General features: G+C 42.7%; 1 protein-coding gene across 2 annotated transcripts; it reads right to left on the bottom strand.

The window, feature by feature from the left end:
- Positions 1 to 240: 240 nt before the first annotated feature.
- LOC114353253 (xaa-Pro aminopeptidase ApepP) lies at positions 241 to 19,284 on the bottom strand. Of its 2 annotated transcripts, XM_028305169.1 has the most exons (18): positions 19,174 to 19,284; positions 18,783 to 18,862; positions 17,032 to 17,153; positions 16,089 to 16,260; positions 15,723 to 15,829; positions 14,712 to 14,847; positions 14,281 to 14,376; positions 13,251 to 13,327; positions 12,675 to 12,812; positions 12,169 to 12,243; positions 11,459 to 11,539; positions 8,715 to 8,845; positions 7,435 to 7,587; positions 6,237 to 6,369; positions 3,245 to 3,422; positions 2,696 to 2,787; positions 1,076 to 1,189; positions 241 to 467 (listed from the first exon to the last, which is right to left on the bottom strand). In XM_028305169.1, the coding sequence occupies exons 1-18, from the start codon at positions 19,206 to 19,208 to the stop codon at positions 279 to 281; spliced, it is 2,109 nt and encodes a 702-aa protein (XP_028160970.1). In that variant the 5' UTR covers positions 19,209 to 19,284; the 3' UTR covers positions 241 to 278. The 2 variants fall into 2 exon arrangements, with proteins under 2 accessions (XP_028160970.1, XP_028160971.1); XM_028305170.1 differs by lacking the exons at positions 6,237 to 6,369; positions 7,435 to 7,587; positions 8,715 to 8,845.
- Positions 19,285 to 19,552: the final 268 nt, after the last annotated feature.

Below are 19,552 nucleotides of genomic sequence, written 5' to 3'. Positions count from 1 at the left end.
GTATTTTATTAAATGATTGTAAAATTCTTTGGAAAAACAACGTTGGCATGTTTTAGGAGCGATTAGGAGTTAACAACACAAGTATTTAAACAGATATTTTATATTTAATTTATTGAAACTTTTGCACATAAAACTAATTTCAGTGGCAGACCATGTCTGACTAAATGCCGGGTGGCATTCTCTACCTACTATTACCTCACCTACTAAAGTCCAAATAAGGATGTAAATAAAACCAATAAAACAACTTTAACTTATTTATAATTATAAAATTAAAAACTTCAGTTCACATAAGACCAGAGGCTAACGAAAGCGACCAACAATACGGGCATCGTCGTCCGAACAGCAGCGCTGCGTATTGGCGCGCATTCCTTTTCGAGCCAGGCGTAGTCTTCCAAAAGGTCACGGTCTTGCAGAATCGGACCCAGGGTTGCCAGCACTCGCGCGTGGTAGTCGTCTAGGTATTTTATCTGAAATTAATAAAATAATCACAAATCTATCACTTTTTTTAATCCACAACGAGGAAGCTCTTGGCCTGTATCTCACCTGATGGTAAGTGATAATCAGGCCGAAGGTAGAAGTGAGCTTCACCCGGAATCCTCAACCACGGAGGAACTGGCTGTCATATCTCTAACTGCCGGAACACAACAATGCTGTTAACATTGCTGTTATGGCGATAGACTTAAGTAAGATGGTGGTAGCTAGCCAGGCGGACTTAGAACAAGTCCTACCACCAACCAAATCGAACAGAAAAATCTGCCCCCACTGGGAATCGAACACGGGACCTCTGCGTCTGAAGCAGGTGGTCTTACCACCACTAGACCACAGAAGCGGTTATAGCTTATACTTAGTAATAAAATTGAAGCAGTGCCCCATGGCATGGTGTTAAAAAAAATGGTGTTCATAAGGAAAGTTTTTACACGTCTCATTATCTTTTTGCCCTGACAAGCGCTTCGAGACCAACATTTAATTTAGCAGTGCAGTTTCAGGCAAGTGCTGAGAAGAAGCGCTGCAACAAACTCAGTCACTGCTGTCTGCCGTTTTTATTTAAACAAATTATTTTACGTTATTTCCTTACCTCAAAGTCAGTCAGCAAGTTGACATCCAAACACGCGGTCTGATGTGGCACCAGCGAGATGGTGTAGAACCCTAGGGCTCCAAGACCGCCGAAGTCGCCCACCATTCCTTCAGCCTGTGTTAGAAATAATCTTCATTTTCATTCAAGTCACGTTTGCGTGGGAGCATTTAAAGTCTGGTCGCTGAGCTTAATAAGTGCCACTTGTGGTCTAAACTGAATAATTAAGTATTTTTGATTTTGATTTTGATTTTGATTTTGAGAACCTAGAATTTTGTACAATGACCCCAAGCTACCTATCCTTATCGCTTGCGCGTAATTACTCGCGATTAATTAAAATTAGGATGGGTAGCTTGCGGTGATTGGACAAAATTCTAGGTGCTCAGCGACCAGACTATAGCTAGAGACCTTTTTGGCTTATTTTTTTTGTCGTGTAACTGTATCTCATGTTGATAGTCCAATAAATAAATAAATCATCATCATCATCAACAGCCCTTTACAGTCCACTGCTGGACTATGAGCCTCCTCCACTATAGTGAAGGGTTTTGCCATAATCTCCACGCTTGGCAGGCGGGTTGGAGATCGCAGTTTAAAAGATTGATGTTTTTCAGAGAGCGCTGCTGCCCATTCTCTGTTTGATGTGTAGTCCCTAAGTCGCCTCTTACGACACNTTTTTCAGAGAGCGCTGCTGCCCATTCTCTGTTTGATGTGTAGTCCCTAAGTCGCCTCTTACGACACCCGCGGGAAGAGTAGGGGTTGGTGACAAATGTATTCTACTCTGCCGTCACCACACGGCTTAATAAATAAATACTTGTAATAAATAAATACGGTCTTTAAATGCTTTTAGTTGGTCAAGCAGAGACAATCCGGTCGAGTTAACTGCGCAACTGGCAGCCGTGACGTCACATCGCCGCTCTGGTATGGACGGGGCGAACGCGGGGAGGTGTGCGGGTGAGTGCGAGGGAGTCGCATTCCAACGAGGTGCGCAGTTAGCTGATCGTCTCCATCCATCGGTTAGTAGGGTATCTATGCGCAATGATACCCTACGGATATATTTTCCCCCGGGACAAACTTGACCTTCATTGGTTGGGTTTTTATGGCGGTCAAGCTGTAGATCCTGGCTACACAGGAGTTGCAGTGGTGGGAACGAGAGGTGGGAATAGTCCCGTATCTATGGGCAAAGCATTTCCCGAAGTCTATAAAATGTACCACACACCTGTAGCTGTAGGTACCTTTGCGTTGCAGTTGGACCTATCGTTCGTTTCAGCCAAAAGACGTCTACTGCTGGACAAAGGCTTCTCCCAAGGATTTCCATAAAAACCGGTCCTGCACCGCCCGCATCCAGGCACATCCCTCGATTGTCGGTCCACCTAGTGAGGGTCCTGCCCACACTACGTCTTCCGGATCATGGTCGCCACTCGAGAACTTTTCTGCCCCAGCGGCCATCAGCTCTGCAAACAATGTGCCGCCCACTGCCACTTGATTTTAGCGATTCTGCGCTCAGCTTACCATGCTTATTATACAATTGTATTATTTCATTTTTTAATGTCAATGTGTATCATTATTTTAGTACCAAATAAATATTTTTTCTTTCTTTCTTTCTTTCTTATTGTATTTGCTTACCATGGGATGGTCAGCGTTTCTGTCCACCACGATAACTTCCACCACGTCTTCGTGCCTTATACCGTACTGGCCCACCTCGTAGTACCCAGGTTCTGGAAACATAACCATCAGGTATTATGCTTTTTTGACCCGACTGCTTATGGTGAAGAAAAAAAGGAAGGGTTATTTATGATTTTAGTAGACTACTTATGTATTCCTACGTAGCGCATACTACTTATTCATCCGATTTTGATGAATAAGATATTATACTTAGATATTAAGGTAAATAGGTACAATTTTCCCACGGAGACATCCCGTTTTGTGCAGGATCCCGTTTACGTGTTATAATAATAACGTTCACACGAACTTTCCGTTTGCATTGTCCCGCAAAAAACCTATCGGTTCGAATTTAAAATTCGAATTTCAACCAGTTTTGCGCAATTCTGCAAATCTGATTGCCGTGGGTACGACGAGGTTTGAACTCTGACCCTCGAATCGGCAGTCCGACAATGACACCGTTGGATTAGGTTATTAAAACAAACATTAAATTTTAATAGTTAGGTACTTTACCATTGCTGAAGATCATAGCGGCAGATATTCCAGGGTCCGTTGCGATGGGTCCGCTGAGTATCCACGAGGGTCCTTCGTGGACGTTGAGGAAGTGTCCCAGGCCGTGTCCCGTGCCGTGACCGTAGGTGAGACCCACGTCCCAGAGGTATTTACGAGCGAAGGACTCTAGAGTGTGGCCCTGGGGAAAATTCATAATCAATATATTAATAATATAAATCAAAATCAAAATCTTTGCATACTTTATAGTGACAATTTGTAACGGTGGAAAATACATAGACATGGGCTTAATAAGACTTAAGGTAAGTGCCCCCTACTTCGGTATATTAAGGCTCTTACGACTTTAACAATTTATTTAAAAATAACCAAGCATGATATCAGTATGAAAGCTTTTGTATGCTAAACTTTGGTCTTTTGACAGTAACTTAATACATAAATTATAGTTATATTGTTTGAACTTTTTTTAATATTAATTGTTCTGCGGACCTCTTGTTTGGATCCTGTTTCGTGATAAAATTTTGCTCTGTTTCTAAGTTCGTGAACTCATGTCCCCTAATTCGGGATAAAGTTTTACGCATCGAGTTAGGANGGAATGAACCCTTGTGATATATTCAGACAATACGTTAGTTGCTGCATCACACTGCTCACAAATTGAGTACCATTGTCGCTTATAAAACGTCTTGGCGTACCGTAGCGAAGAATTATTTCATTTAGGAGGACTTTGGCACATTCCTCTGCAGTAGCTTGACTTAACGCAAACAACTCAACCCATCTTGTTGCGACATCTTCAACTACAAAAATCCAATTCTTATTGTTGTTTGAAGTAGGAAGAGGGCCAAATAAATCGAAGGAAATTATTTCAAATCTTTGATTCATAGGTGTCGTTTGAAGTAGTCCCGCTGGTTTTTTATTTAAAGGTTTGTATCTCTGGCAATCAATGCATTGTTTGATGTAGGCTTCAACAGTTCCTCTTAAACCTTTCCAGTAGTATCTTTTAGCGATACGGTCTACTGTTTTATCAACACCGTTATGACCAGCCATTGGGTCATCATGATAGATAGATACGACCTTGTCTTGTTCGTGTTTAGGCACAACTATCTGACAGTTTTCGTTTTCGAGATCAGGGCTATATCGATACAAAAGGCCATTGTTTAGCAGGTAACCTTTTCGGCTCCAATATTTTGCATTTTCCTCAACCGTTCCTTCTAGTGCTTCTACAATTTTAGCAATGCCTTCGTCATCAAAATATTATCCATAATATCCTTGATTCGGTAGTATCACGAAACAGGGGACACCCGAAAAATAATATGTACGCTATTTCGTGAGTCAAATAATCGCAATTTTAAAGGAATTCTACGTTTTCATATAACTTTTTTCTAAGCCAAATCAATTGTCAAGGAACACATGAAACCACTATTACAAGTTTTATGCAAATGGACGTTTCTTCGCCTTTCTATAAGCTTAAGAAGTTGGAGCGCTAACCTTACGGCGAGAGCAACATTTTCACGCCGCACGGCTGTTTTTGGCTCTCTGAGAGTTTGAAGCTTCGTATTGCTCTCATTTTTGGCGCCACAATGTTGGTATTTGGTTTTTTAGATAGCTTAAATAATAGAGTTTTTGTAGTAATAAAGAATTTTTATAAATAATATTCCATTTGCTTATTATTTGAGCTAGAAAAAAAACTTACGAACTTACGTACTATCACGAACTAGTAGCCGTTTACCTTACGCCCGTATTTACAAACATTACTTTGAGGTCTCACAGTGCGCGCGGACGCACGGGGTCACACACGAACCAATCACAGAGCTCTATTCAACGCTGTGCGTTCGATTTGCTGCTTCACTTAAGCAAGCATCGTTTGTTACGGGCGTTAGTTACAACAGAGGTAGGTATTGCAACAGAGTAAGTGGATACACCACTCACAAATCGTAAGGACCGTGACTAAGCCTGGTCAAGTTAACTGCGTACCAGGCAGCCGTGACGTCATATCGACGCTGGTACGGACGGAGCATTCCAATCAGGTGCGCAGTTAACTTGGATGAGTTTTTATTCTTGTGAGTATTCAAAGTTTTGTTAGAAACAAAGAAAGAAAGAAAGAAAGATACATTTATTACAGTGGACATCACACAAATACAGGCAATTACATAGACGTGACAGTGGCACATAATAATAAAAGAAGAAAAAATAAAAACAAGTGTAAACTGAGCAGTGCCACCCATTCACCCACAAGATGCCCACTGCAACGGGACCCCACTCAGCATATGCCGTGGCCCACGGTGACGAAGGCCACGGCGCTGGTTTTCAGTGTGCAATTGTTAAAGTTATATCATTCTTGAAAATTTTATACAAATCTGAAACATCGTAGTTACCGCCTATCGCTGCGAGCGAGTTCTCACGTTACAGAGCGGATAAGTGTGCGTTTCAGTACGGAGTTTCATACAAATAATGCTGACCGCCTCGAGTTGATGCGGTTACGATCCGTTTCCTGGTTGATGCGCAGGGCCGTCTTTAACCTACTAGGGGCCATGGGCATTTAAGGATTAAGGGGGGTTAACCCTTATAGGATTGCCAGGTCCTAAAACAAAAGCCGGACTCTGTGCTTCATTTGGCCGGACATTTTACACCGGGGAGGTCATAGCTTACGAGTGAATTCTATCATCATCGGTTGCCCAACATCCTGATGCGTAGGCTCGATATTATTCTGTAGCTCGACTTTCGCCTGGCGCGGCAACCACATAAAAAGCCTAACAAAAGCCGGACAAGACAATTTTAGGCCAGACACGACCGTAAAAAGCTAAACATGTCCGGCTACAGCCGGACACCTGGCAACCCTAGGCCCTTATCATCTGGAAAAAGGTCTTATTAGCAGATGGGGGCCCCCTCGGTCGCGGGGCCCTGGGCACGTGCCCAAAGTGCCCAGTGGGAAAGAGGGGCCTGTTGATGCGTGCTTCGTCCTTAAATCACCTGATGATGATGATGATGATGCGATACTCACAACAGTGCCTCGTGGGAACACGGTGGTGGCCAGTTGAATCTGGCCCTTCATGACTAGTGTGAACGCGCGGCGTTGCTCGGGAGTAGGTGACGCGCTCATGTGCCGCGTCCGAGTGAGGTCCGTAGTGCCGTCCCTAAAAAGACCAAAATATTATATATAACAGCACATTTGAATCTTTTACTTACATCGGGAAGTGCTTTGCACCGTTCCCATCGGTCAGTGGGCTATGTGGGACTCTTCCGGCCAGAAGGGCGGATCCTACCCACTAAAAAAGAAGAAAGAAGAAGAAAAAGCCACGATAGCCGAACGGTGAAGGGGTCGGACTGGCCGACTCGTGATCCGGGGAACGCGGGTTCGGTCCCCGCCGCCGCTCGACTATTGCGGTGAGCTTACTCGTGATACAAGCATATTGAGCTTAGTACGAGTTGTGGTACGAGGGGCTAACGGAAGTAACTTAAAAAAAACGACGTTGTCCACCGGAGCCCAATGAGACGGAGCCGCGAGTTGTTGTTCGAACTAGGATAGTATTAGACCGCGGCCCTGTCTCAGAATATGGCTCGCTCGAGAACGATCCTCGCCGGCCTCCCACCACCATTTTTTTTTTGCTTGAATTTTTTTTTTTTTGCAGCTTCGCCGGGCAGAGTGGCGAGTACAGAAGGTACTCTAGCCAGACCGACGTTCGCGATCGGGCCGTGGCACCACCATTCCTCTCCTCGGATTGCTTTTATAGAGGTTTTCTCCTCGTGGTTCTGGTGCAACGAGATCCCGGGCCCGAGAAGAAGTACCGAGAGCGTCCCTCTAAAGAACGGACCCGAACAAACGCCCCGGGCACGGGACTATTCCCACCTCTTGTTCCCACCGCTGCAACTCCTGTGTAGCCAGGATCTACAGCTTGACCGCCAATAAAACCCAAACAGTGAAGTTCAAGTTTGTCTCGGGGGAATACTGTCATTGGACCCGCAACGAAATTATTCACAAAAACATAGGAGGAGTTCGACTTCCCTAAGGTATACTACAACATCGTCAAGCAGTAGTGGTGATATTGTATGAGAAATTCTTGTGTCAATTTGAATCGGTTTTGGAGTACCGTCCCTCGACGTTCTGTCCCGGACCGTGTTAACCATTAACCCATTCAGTATTATCAGTTGACAGCCTATCCTAGCAGCAGCAGGGTAGGTACAATTGGCTATATACTTACTTGTATTGTCCACCAGAGTCCACCAGCACCATATCGTCCTTCGTGATGACTCTCTGAGGACCCTCTCTCGATGGAGAATAGTGAATCATGGCCCCGTTCTCTCCAGCACCCGCGATGGTAGAGAAAGAGGGCCCGTAGTTGTCCGTCTCATTACTGAGGAAGAAAATGGGTAGTTTGTCAGATTAAAGCCTGGTCCGTGAGCACGTAGAATCCCGTCCAATGACCCCAAGCTACCCATCCCTACCGCTCGCGCGTAATTATGTTGCTGTCGCGACTGTGCGACGGGCGCCCGCAGTAAGTGTGCGAGCGCGACAGCAACATAATTACGCGCGAGCGATAGGGATGGGTAGCTTGGGGTCATTGGACGAGATTCTACGTGCTCACGGACCAGGCTTTAGAAAAGAATTAACTTAACTCAGTCAGTGTCTGAGGTATGGAAGCGCCACGGGAGTTTTTGTTGACATCAAACGTTGAGACTTCAGATTTACTTCAGATTTGTATGCTCTGATAATTCATAATAAATATGTCAATGCCACCCCTCCCGTGCCGCTTCCATACCTCAGTTAAGCGTTCATAGGCTTTCAAATCCGCAACAAGGACGTCTGTATTTTACTTGATACTTATTTAAAGTTTTGCTCAGGCTGAAGGTGGAGGCGAGCTTCACTCGGAATGCTCAACCACAGACGAACTCATGAAACAAACATTTTTTTAAATCTACAATGAGGAAGCTCTTGGCCTGTATCTCACCTGATAGTAAGTGACGATCAGGCCGAAGGTGGAAGCGAGCTTCACCCGGAATCCTCAACCACGGAGGAACTGGCTATCTTACCTCAAATTGCCGGAACACAACAATGCTGTTGACTTGAAGATCACTTCTACCTTTGGTCTGATCATCACTTGCTAGGTATTCAGGTGAGTATCAGACCAAGAGCTTCGTCACAAAAAACAAAGTCCCTATGAATGCTTAGATCTTTAAAACCACCCAACGGATTCAAGAAGAAAGTTTATAACTCAAAGGTGACTGACTGACTGACATGGTGATCTATCAACGAACAGCCCAAACCACTGGACAGATCGGGCTGAAATATGGCATACAGGTAGATGTTATGACGTAGGCATCCGCTAAGAAAGGATTTTAAAAAACTCCTCCCCTAAGGGGGTAAAATGGGATCCACGCGTACGAAGTGGCGGGCGGCCGCTAGTAGGTATTTACATGCATAAATCAGCATTGTACCCATCCGAAGCCAGGGCGGGTTGCTAGTTGTCTAAAAATCACTCACCTCCTTAGCTCTGCGAGCTTGTCAGAAAGATCCATCTCCGTGACTTCCACTCCTGCGGCCACCTGCTCCTCCAACCAGCGGAACCCTCTGACAGCCGCGATGCCGTCTTTTATGTGTGCTGACCGAAATCCCTGTCATGAAAGTCAATTTTCTATTTTGGATAACAGATGGCGTTGTGCTTCTTTAGCACGCGCTAACATTTGTTTTTTTCCTGCCTTTATAAACATCCTGGAAATGCAGGCCCACCCTGGTTCAACTATTAGGTAGCTTAAATTTCAATAAATGATGCTAAGGTAAACGGCTACTAGTTCGTGATAGTACGTAAGTTCGTAAGTTTTTTTTCTAGCTCAAATAATAAGCAAATGGAATATTATTTATAAAAATTCTTCATTACTACAAAAACTCTATTATTTAAGCTATCTAAAAAACCAAGTACCAACATTGTGGAGCCAAAAATGAGAGCAATACGAAGCTTCAAACCCTCAGAGAGCCAAAAACAGCCGTGCGGCTTGCAAAGGTTGCTCTCACCGTAAGGTTAGCGCTCCAACTTCTTAAGCTTATAAAAAGGCGAAGGATGTAATAGTGGTTTCATGTATTCCTTGACAATTGATTTGGCTTAGAAAAAAGTTATATGAAAACGTAGAATTCCTTTAAAATTGCGATTTATTGACTCACGAAATAGGGGGGGGGGGGGGGGTTAAGTTCCCCCCCCCGCTACATTTCTAATAGTTATATAAATATTTTCACATATTGATAGAATTAACAAATTTTAATCAAAATATTATACTAGACTCACATTATTTCTTATGGATATTTCAGGTAAGTAATATCGTCAATTTCACATAATTATTTTATTCTAAATTTTTATTATCGTTTTTAAATTTATGAAACCCTTAATCATTATTAAAATAACCTAACTGTATGCATAAAACCTTATCCCGAAATAGGGGACATGAGTTCACGAACTTAGAAACAGAGCAAAATTTTGTCACGAAACAGGATCCAAACAAGAGGTCCGCAGAACAATTAATATAAAAAAAAGTTCAAACTATATAACTATAAATTATGTATTAACTTACTGTCAAAAGACCAAACTTTAGCATACAAAAGCTTTCATACTGATATCATGCTTGGTTTTTTTTAAATAAAATGTTAAAGTCGTAAGAGCCTTAATATACCGAAGTAGGGGGCACTTACCTTATTGCCTGTAAAATAGTTTTCATTTTCCCATACACACCTCGCTATTGTTGGTTGGTGGCATTTCATCTCTGTACAAGATGGACCGACGACCTCTTAAAGGTAGCAGAAATTCGCTGGATGCAGGCCGCCACCAACCTGCCATTGTGGAAATCATTGGGGGAGGCCTATGTTCAGCAGTGGACGTCCTACGGCTGAAATGATGATGATGATGCTGAAATACTTAGGCTTTCTTAAAGCGTTTTTAGCGGGTGCGCCAAAGTTCACCTAAATTTTCAACTCCGAAAATTGGAAGTCCGAAAATGTTCTTCCTAAAATTTTTCATCCTAACAATCACAATTCCTAACTACTCTGTCTCTAATGTTCATAATTCCGAATCATTCAACTTCATAATGTCATTAGCAATAAACATCAATTATACTTTTATTTGTTCTCCTAGATTTTCTCAACATAACCATATTTTACACTATTATTCAAAGTCATATCTTTTTTGTTTAGATTTCTTTCTTTGACGATATATTAAAGTTCCAGAAACGAATCGGTCCTATTCATATTTATTGGTTTAGGTTAGGTTAGAACTGTGACCACAACGCACGGGCTTCCCCCCCCTAGACTAGAAGTTGGATATGGCTTGCCCCCCCTAGACTAGAAGTTGGATATGGCTTGCCCCCCCTAGACTAGAAGTTGGATATGGCTTGCCCCCCCTAGACTAGAAGCTGGGTACGCCCATGAATGGGCCAGTGCTGAGAAGAAGCAGCTAAAGAAACTCAGTCACCATTTTCAGCCCGTTATTTCAAGGGTTTAGTAGTTCTTGGTATGCTACAAGACACAATCTGATAAGAATAAGAATAAATTTATTACTTAAAATAAAACTTAGCCTAGATACATTTGATTTCACTTACTTAAATTAAGGTTGGTGTGCGAAGGTAAAATTATTAATACCTAAACTAAGCAAAATTGTTTGCCTGTGTCTTAGGTATTTTATTAAAAGTAGGTTAGTGCATACTAAACATTATCACAATAACAGTGTGTAACTAAATATAAATACATTTCTATTCTTAATTACTAAGCATTATTTTTACCTTGATCTAAATTAAGTTAAAATCTGTAACAGGTTTTCAGTTTCGTCATAGTTTTTATTTTTTAGCCAATCTTGTATGATTTTTTTTGCATGCGACTTTATTCATAGGGTAAATACATAGAGACTGGTTTATTCTATTGTAACTACAATAGAATAAACCAGTCTCTATGTATAACTGCACACCTGGCGGCCGTGACGTCACATTGACGCTCTGGACGAACGCGGGGAGGTGTGCGGGTGAGTGGGAGGGAGAGTCGCATTCCAGCGTGGTGCGCAGTTAGCCCGATCGGCTTGTACTAATATCTGAGGTGGAATTGTGTAAAGCAATCTTTATCATTTTGACAGTCATATCGTACGATTATTCTGTCAAACGCTTTGTTTAACTGACTTTACTTATCGTACGTTATGAACTGTCAAATGATTACGATTGCTTTACACAATTCCACCTGTCTGGTTTTACACTTACCCTCAATTCCACTTCGTTTTTGATACATTTCATCATAACTACCGGCGAATTGAGTGTTGCCAATATATTCACTGTGCCACTCTGAAATCAATTCCAAATTCTATATAAACAAATAGGTCTCCTAAATTAGATTGATTTTTGGCAACATAAAGTAAGTTGTTCGTATAAACCTTACTCAGGGCTGATTTTTCAATAGTCAGATATCTTTTAACTGAAGAATAAGCTTGTCATTTTGACATATTTCCCATACTGAAACTGTCAATGTGCCAAACTTATTCTTCAGTTAAAAGTTATCCGACGATTGAAAAATCGGCCCTTAGTCTAATGTCTTAATTTTCATCTATACAAAATCAAAATTTTGTTGCAGCAACCGTGAAAATGTAAGAGCGTGCGCGCACGGTTGACTTTCCATGATAGTGAGTGTCTCTCCATAGAAAAGAAATTAATAAGTACAACGCGCGTTGTCTCTTTAAAATGTAAAAGTGTAAAAAATAAAGATATACTGCCACGGTGACAAAAAGTCACTAGTGCGCACGCGCCGTATGTAAATGTCCGGTCGCCGAGCACGTAGAATTTCGTCCAATGACCCCAAGCTTCCCATCCTTATCGCTCGCGCGTAATTATATTCGCGACTGTGCGACGGGCGGTCGCAGTGAGTGTGCGACCGGACTTTAGTTATTTTTGTGTAGTATTTTTCCTTTAAAACTTACCGTCTCTACAGCTGAATAAACCGCATGGCTCCCATCCTGGGACAACCAAACCGTACTGCCTATAGGTAGTTCATTCTGCAAAATGAATAGATAATTCCTTCATTTGTTTAGTAAAAAAACCGTCCACTGCTGGACAAAGGCCTCCCCAAGGATTTCCACGATCGGTCCTGCACTGCCCGCGAGATTGGCAGTCAAATTCTATGTACTATACTTAATATTATAAATGCGAAAGTAACTCTGTCTGTCTTGCTTTCACGCCCAAACCACTGAACCGATTTTGATGAAATTTGGCAAAGAGATAGTTTGAGTCCCGGGAAAGGACATAGGATAGTTTTTATCCCGGTTTTTGAAACAGGGATGCGCGTGATAAAGTTTTCCTGTGACAGAAAAAATTCCACGCTGGCGAAGCCGCGGGCGGAAAGCTCACATAAATGTCCCGTGCGCTCTCATACCTCAATCTATGACTGAGTTAAGTTAGACCTATACCTACTTAAATGAAAACTCACCGACATATCTCCCAGATAGCTGAAGATGTCCTCGTAAGGGAGGACTTCAAGCTGCGTTCCTTCTGACGCCAAATGCTCTATTATGTCTGATGACAGGTCTCCATTGCCCCAGAAGAGTATTGTGTTGTTTGGTGCCGTCTGTAAAAGTATTAACTTATTTGAAGAGCTTTTTTGCAATCATCATAATCATCATCATCATTATTTCAGCTACAGGACGTCCACTGCGGAACATAGGCCTCGCCCAATGATTTCCACATCGCACGGTTGGTAGCGACCTGCATCCAGCGCCTTCCTGCTACCTCCAAGTTTATTTTTATGGGAGCACGTAGAATTTTGTCCAATGACCCCAAGCCACCCATCCTTATCGCTCGCGCGTAGTTATATTGCTGTCGCGACTGTGCGACGGGCTCCCGCAGTGAGTGTGCGAGGATGGGTAGCTTGGGGTCATTAGACAAAATTCTACGTGCTCGGAGACCGAGCTTTATTCTACGACTACAAAGCCCTTATGGTCCACCGTTCGTCTTCTGGTCTTGCATGGCCAGTCCACTTCAGTTTTTGAAAGAAAATAAAACTTACTAAGTCAGAGCGTAGTATCAAATATGAGAAGAATACAGGATTGTATGGGATGTCCGATCCTCGAAGATTCAGCGTGTCTACAAATAAAAAAATATTCTGTATTAAATTACATCTTAAATAAAAACTTGTAAAATCTCCCGAAAGGCTAAACAGTAAGGCCGCTTATACATCATTATTTTCATCCACGAAGACGCGCTTTTTGGTCTCGGTCGCGTGGGATGCGGGGAGTTTGATCCGAGCAATCCGAGCGTCATTACTGTAGTGTGCGTGTGCACTCATGGATGGTTAGCGTGTACCGATAACACTCAAACATTAGCGGAAGAATGGTGGGGCGCGTCTTTGTGGATGAAACGATCTATACATGCTAAGAAAAGTCGCCGGGCCTACGCAAGAATTCGTGTCGTTTCTACACACGAGCCGTGTACATTGCTCCGGCGCTGACCAAGAAATAAGTAATTATCGTCTGCGCTAGATACGACACGCGGCGGACGCGCACTGTGCGATAAATTTTTGTAGCTAAAGTCCGGTCGCCGAGCACATAGAATTTCGTCCGATGACCCCAAGCTACCCATCCTTATCGCTCGCGCGTAATAATATTGCCTTCGCGTTCGCACACTCACTGCGACCGCCCGTCGCATAGTCGCGAAAGCAATATTATAATTACGCGCGAAAGATAAGGATGGGTAGCTTGGGGTCATTGGACGAAATTCTATCTGCTCGGCGACCAGACTTTAGGTCCGACAAAATTCTTGTCTCGTCTGCGGCAGACACTGTGAAATCTTAGTGTGTACAAGAAGCCTAAAGGGCGTAGCACATTTATAAACCCGGAAAGGGATCGTAACCGTATCAACTTGAGGCGGTCAGTATTATTTGTATGAAACTCCATACTGCAACGCACACTTAGCCGCACCGTAACGTAAACGCCGGTTGACAGCGCGCGAAAAATGATGACAGCTCGCAAAAGGCAGTACGGTGTTGATCCCTTTCCGAGTTGATAAGTCTGCTATGAACTTAAAGCATAAGTACTTACATGCTACGTCATCAAGTGCTGTGAGAACCAAAGCAGACACTTCTCTTGAAGACAGTTGCTCCCTCAATTCAGCCAGTTTTTCACTTGATTGTCTACCTGTTAACAAATAATTATTGAAATAAAAAAAGTGTGATTTTTGGTAAAAAGTGTTCTGATTAAATAGTTTTTTCTGCCCCATCGGCCGTCAGTTCTGCGTGCTATGTGCCCTACTCATTGCCATTTCAGCTTGCTAATCCGTCGGGCTGTGTCAGCGACTTTAATTCGTTTGCATCAAAGAAGTACAGTTATTTACTTACTTACTTACCTCATAAAGGTAGCGGGGAAGGCGCTAGATGGGGCGCTACCAACCTCGCGATATGGAAATGATTGGGAGCCTATGTTCCGCAGTGGACGTCCTGTGGCTAAAATGATGATGATGATGAATTACTTACCAGTAAAAGAAATTTCCAGTGGCATCAACGGGTCGTTGGGTCGAGCAGGCGCGGGGTCGTCGATTCGTTCCCGGGCGATGTCAATTAAGTTTTCAGGTGTTGCTTGAAGAGTGACGTTGACCGCTGTGAGAGCACTCTGGAGAGCGAAACAATATTTCAGAATTATTAGAAGTTTTCTATAGTTTTAGCAGAGTAAATACAAATGAGTAGGTCATCTTCATAGAAACGCACGGGCGCGGTTTGTATGTGAGCGCGCCAACACGTATGCGGCGCGCACGCACACACTGATAAAATTTAGCGGGGTTTAGCGGGGAGCCAGTCATAGTTGTGCGTGCGCGCCGCATACGTATTGGCGCGCTCACATACAAACCGCGCTCGGTGCGTTTCTATGAAGATGACCTACTCATTTGTATTTACTCTGGTTTTAGTGCCAATCCAAATCAATCTGACTACCTACCTATAGTTCGTTTCATCCACGAAGACGCGCCCCACCAATTTTTGGTCTCGGTCGCGCGGGGTGCGGGGAGTTTGATCCGAGCAATCCGAGCGGCATTATTGTAGAGTGCGTGTGCACTCATGGATGATTTAGCGTGTACCGATAACACTCAAACATTAGCGGAAGAATGGTGGGGCGCGTCTTCGTGGATGAAACAATCTATACCTACTTACTTCGTTTGTTCGTATCAGGACTTACATAATTAGTAAAAATTGACATTACCTATACTAATTTCAGATTTTCAGTGAACAAACTACGTAGTGTAGCCTTCCCAAAACTAAGATTTCCTAATCCTTGCTGCCAATCGGCAGTTCGGACAGAGTTTTTATGCAGAACAAGGTAGGTGAATCACAACATTTTTTTTGATACTGTGTGTTATTTGCCCTGTCTTTTGTCACTTTTTTTAAGCTTACCACTAATTCCATCGGGCTATGTCAGCGCCTATAGTCCGTTTACGGGTCTCATTTCTGATTCAATCGAATGAAGAAACACCATAACATGGTGGGTGGATTTACCTCCAATGTGTTCCAAGCAGTCCGCGTGTATGTGGTAGGATCTACCCCCACAACTGAGTAGGGGCCCATGTTTTGTACCAGCCATGTTTGGATTGATTCGTCAATGCCTGGAATAAAAGATACAATAAGTAAGTTCCAGGTAGGTAGGTGGAAGGCCTATGTTCAGAGCTCAAAATGCCACCAACAGATGGCGCTGTACGGTATTAACGCGCGCAAGCGAAGTATTTTTTGACCAATACATATTGGTGACTACAGAGTCTATTCTTGTCTAACTTCGATACTATTGTGGTTTTATTTCAGTTATCCCTTTAGTACAGCGCAAAAACAATGGGCGAAACCCAAAAAGAAAAAGTTATTCGAACTGACCTTGCCTCATCAAGGTGAAGTGCTCCAAATTGACCTCATTCTCGAACTGCGTGAAGTATCTGCTGTCAGTCCAGACCAGAGCCAAGCTGTTGGTCACTAGGACAGTGCCCGACGATCCCCGAAGGCCTGATAGCCACTCGCGGCGGGCGTCCGATGGGGCTATGTAGGCCGACTGTGGAAAGAAGTTGGTAAAATAAAGGTACAGTTCGCAAGGCGTACTTATGCTCATAAAACCATACTTAAAACTCATTTACTTATTTTTGTAAATAGGCTTTTATTGAGCACTTTTACACGTCCCATTACCTACCCTACCACTGCTTCGGGACAATAAATGGGCCAGTGCTGAGAAGAAGCAGCGCAAGAAACTCAGTCACTATTGTTAGCCTCCTTTTCAAGGGTTTACACTACTCACATCAGCTTTGCATTGCATTTGTGTGAGTGATCACCAAAAGTAGAGTCAAACAAAAACCTTTTAAAACATCGCAAAAATTGGACTACCTATTGCTTTCACAAAAAGCGATTAAACGGCATAATCAGCAGTCTTATCGCTGAAAAGCTATCTCTTCCAATCAACCTAAGGAGAGGACAGTGAGATGACACGCATGCATAACAATACATTACACACGCAACACACACTTGAAGAGCATTGAGTTAATTTATGTAAAACGTAAATATTAGTGTCTATCCACTTAATATGGCATAGCACATGCTGAGTGGCTGCCATTTTGGTTGAAATTAAACAAACTAACTATTTAAAGGTTCAGCTAAACCAACGCGACAGACTTAAATGCATTGATCGCCATCGCTGCACGCCGGCTGATCGCGTGTGATCGCATTGGTTTGACTGAACCTTATGTAAGTAAGTAAAACTGATGTCATGTAGTCTAAGGATTTTGAACTAAATAAAAAAAATCTTTCTATTCTTTCTTTCAAATATACGAACGTTGTGAGCATCAGCTGTAGGAACTATGTAGGCGTCGACCCCGTTCTCCTGAAGTACACTGCGCACCGCTGTCAGCCGCTCCAAGCTGTTGTCATTGGTATTTCTGGGGTAGGAGCTGGACACTGAAATTGATAAAATATCATAATCAAATCATTTATTCAGCCTTAGGCCCTTTCCAAATATTATAGCTTGCCCTACCACCACTTCGGGACAACATATAGGCTGGTGCTGAGACTAGAAGTGGCGAAAAAAAATGTCAATTTCAGATCGTCGTCAGGGCATTTAGATGGAGGATTTGGGCTACTATCTCCACGCTGGCCAGAAGGACTGGGGAGGGCTGATCGCATATTTGTTCCTTAGTCGCCTCTTATTGTTCCAATATACTGAACTGTCCTATCCATGACATTGACAGCGGGGCGCCACCGTCAATACCGAATCGCTGGTTCCGATTTTTGCCATGATGGAAACCATAGTTGAACGATGGTAGCGCCCCCCTGTCATTGAGTTTTGTGGGACAGTTCAGCGTGGGTCATCTCATAAAAGTACTACCTACATCCATGGGAAGAGTGGAGGTCGGTCGGTCCTTATGGCTCCGTGCACGATTACAGCGCCAACTAGCGTCCACAACTTTGTGGGCTCTGTCACATTGACATTTAGGTCGTATATTTGTGAAAAAATATCGAAATGAAAAAATAACAAATATTTTCAACTAATAAATTGTTGTGATACCACGATTTGGGTGGAAAAAAGGTTTTGAAATCATTTTGGTCATTCAAATCAAATGAGGTAAGTCCAAAAAGTGTGTTTAATTTTGATTGTGTCAGGGTTTGTTTACTTCATTTATAGTTGTAGTTTTACAGTAAAACAAAAAGAAAAAGCTACTTTAACGGTTTCATTATATAACAGTAAATATATTTAAATGTTTCTGTATCGCTAGTAATAAATTAAATATCGTTTTCAGATCGAAATGAGTATCGTTTTGAAGACCGGGTTTGTGAGAGTTACAATATCAAATTCCAACCACAAACCGTATTTAAAGGAAAGTTGTTGGTATTGGCTGGACAAGTCCGAGATGTAGAAGAATTAAGAACAAAACAAGGGCAGAGTTCAATAATTCACGCTCTCATCATAAGGCAAACATCTGTGCACAACAACTACTGTGACTCATTTTTGTACTACCACGTTGTATAGTTTAGTTATTTCCAAATTGTAAACGGCTATTAAAACAGCCCTATCGAAATACAGTCCACTCTTTTATTTAAGTTCCCAGTAGGACCCTTTTCATGCGATTAATTAATGATATTAAAATGTATTATGTAGAATCGCTTTGCCATTGACAGATACATCTGATGATAGAGCTAACATTATTTCTACTTTTGACCACCATGAGCGCTGCGATAGATTATGTCCCCCCCACCTAGTACTTCGCACCCAGCGAATACAGAATCATTATTATGTCATGTAATAAGTATGTATGTAAAATATAAGATTCTCCATTCTTCTACTAGAAAATTACAAATGCCCGAAGTTTGTTCCATACAGCTTCAACCACACCATGGTGACGCGACGCGCGGACTGTCATGGGTCGCGCGACCTGTCACTGGCTTTTGTTCGCGCCAGCGATGGAGATCTGCACGCGTTGGTGTGATTGAAGATTTATGGAACGAACGCACACAAAATATAGTGCACTAGACCCCCAGTAACCCATGGTCTCTACCATCTAATGGTGCGAAAATAATAGCTCTTCTTACCATAGTATTGTGCAGCGTCAGGCTCTGCTAAGTTGTACTCGTTGTAGGGAATATGGCCAAGGACTGCATTTGCTGTGAATCTTTTTTAATAAAAGAGTTTAGTAAACTTTTTAGAAATTATACTTTTTGCGGTGATCACAATAAATCGATGATCATCATCATAATTTCAGCCACAGGACGTCCACTGCTGAACATAGGCCTCAACCAATGATTTCCACATCGCCCGGTTGGTAGGCCTGCATCCAGCGCCTTCCTGCTACCCTTATAAGGTCGTCGGTCCACCTTGGTGGACGTCCCACGCTTAGTTTTGTACGACACAATGCACAACTTAGTATCTACTAAGTACTAAATTTATTAATAAAAATAAATACAAACAAATATTAGTACTTACGCGAAAATTAAGCACAACACATTTCGGGCGGCCATCTTGCCCAAATAAAACAATAAAGTGCTGTTATCACTTAAGTGCGTTATCAATCTAATGATATTGGATTTAGATTGCCTCAATAATGATATCAGTTCAATAACTTAGAACAAAGCGGCATAAGCCGTTGAAGATAAGCCAGCTCATTTCTATGTTGAGTAGTTTGATTAAATAACGTCCATTAGAGCAGGGGTTCTCAAACTTATTTGAGACGCGCCCCCTTTCGACCATAAAAAACATCCGCGCTCCCCCCCCTCTAGTCCAGATTATTTATTGGTCGTATCGAGCAGTCTGGAATGCATTCTCTCAGCGGTCACAGGTTTTTTAATACCTACATAACTACACA

Source organism: Ostrinia furnacalis, unplaced genomic scaffold (assembly GCF_004193835.3).
Source record: "Ostrinia furnacalis isolate ACB-3 unplaced genomic scaffold, ASM419383v2 OfSCF1638, whole genome shotgun sequence".
NCBI classification, from domain to species: Eukaryota; Metazoa; Arthropoda; class Insecta; order Lepidoptera; family Crambidae; genus Ostrinia; species Ostrinia furnacalis.
The sequence above is the reverse complement of the archived record's forward strand: the minus strand, read 5'-3'. Positions and strand labels throughout refer to the sequence as shown.

Bases quoted from the DNA above. Each gene is read 5' to 3' on its own strand.
- LOC114353253 (XM_028305169.1), bottom strand. From the start codon at position 19,208: ATGGCCGCCCGAAATGTGTTGTGCTTAATTTTCGC. The intron at 14,848-15,722 runs GTAAATCCACCC...TTCGCTCTCCAG, and splicing joins CTGCTTGGAACACATTGGAG to AGTGCTCTCACAGCGGTCAA. The intron at 12,813-13,250 runs GTAAGTTTTATT...ATACTTTTACAG, and splicing joins TGATACTACGCTCTGACTTA to ACGGCACCAAACAACACAAT.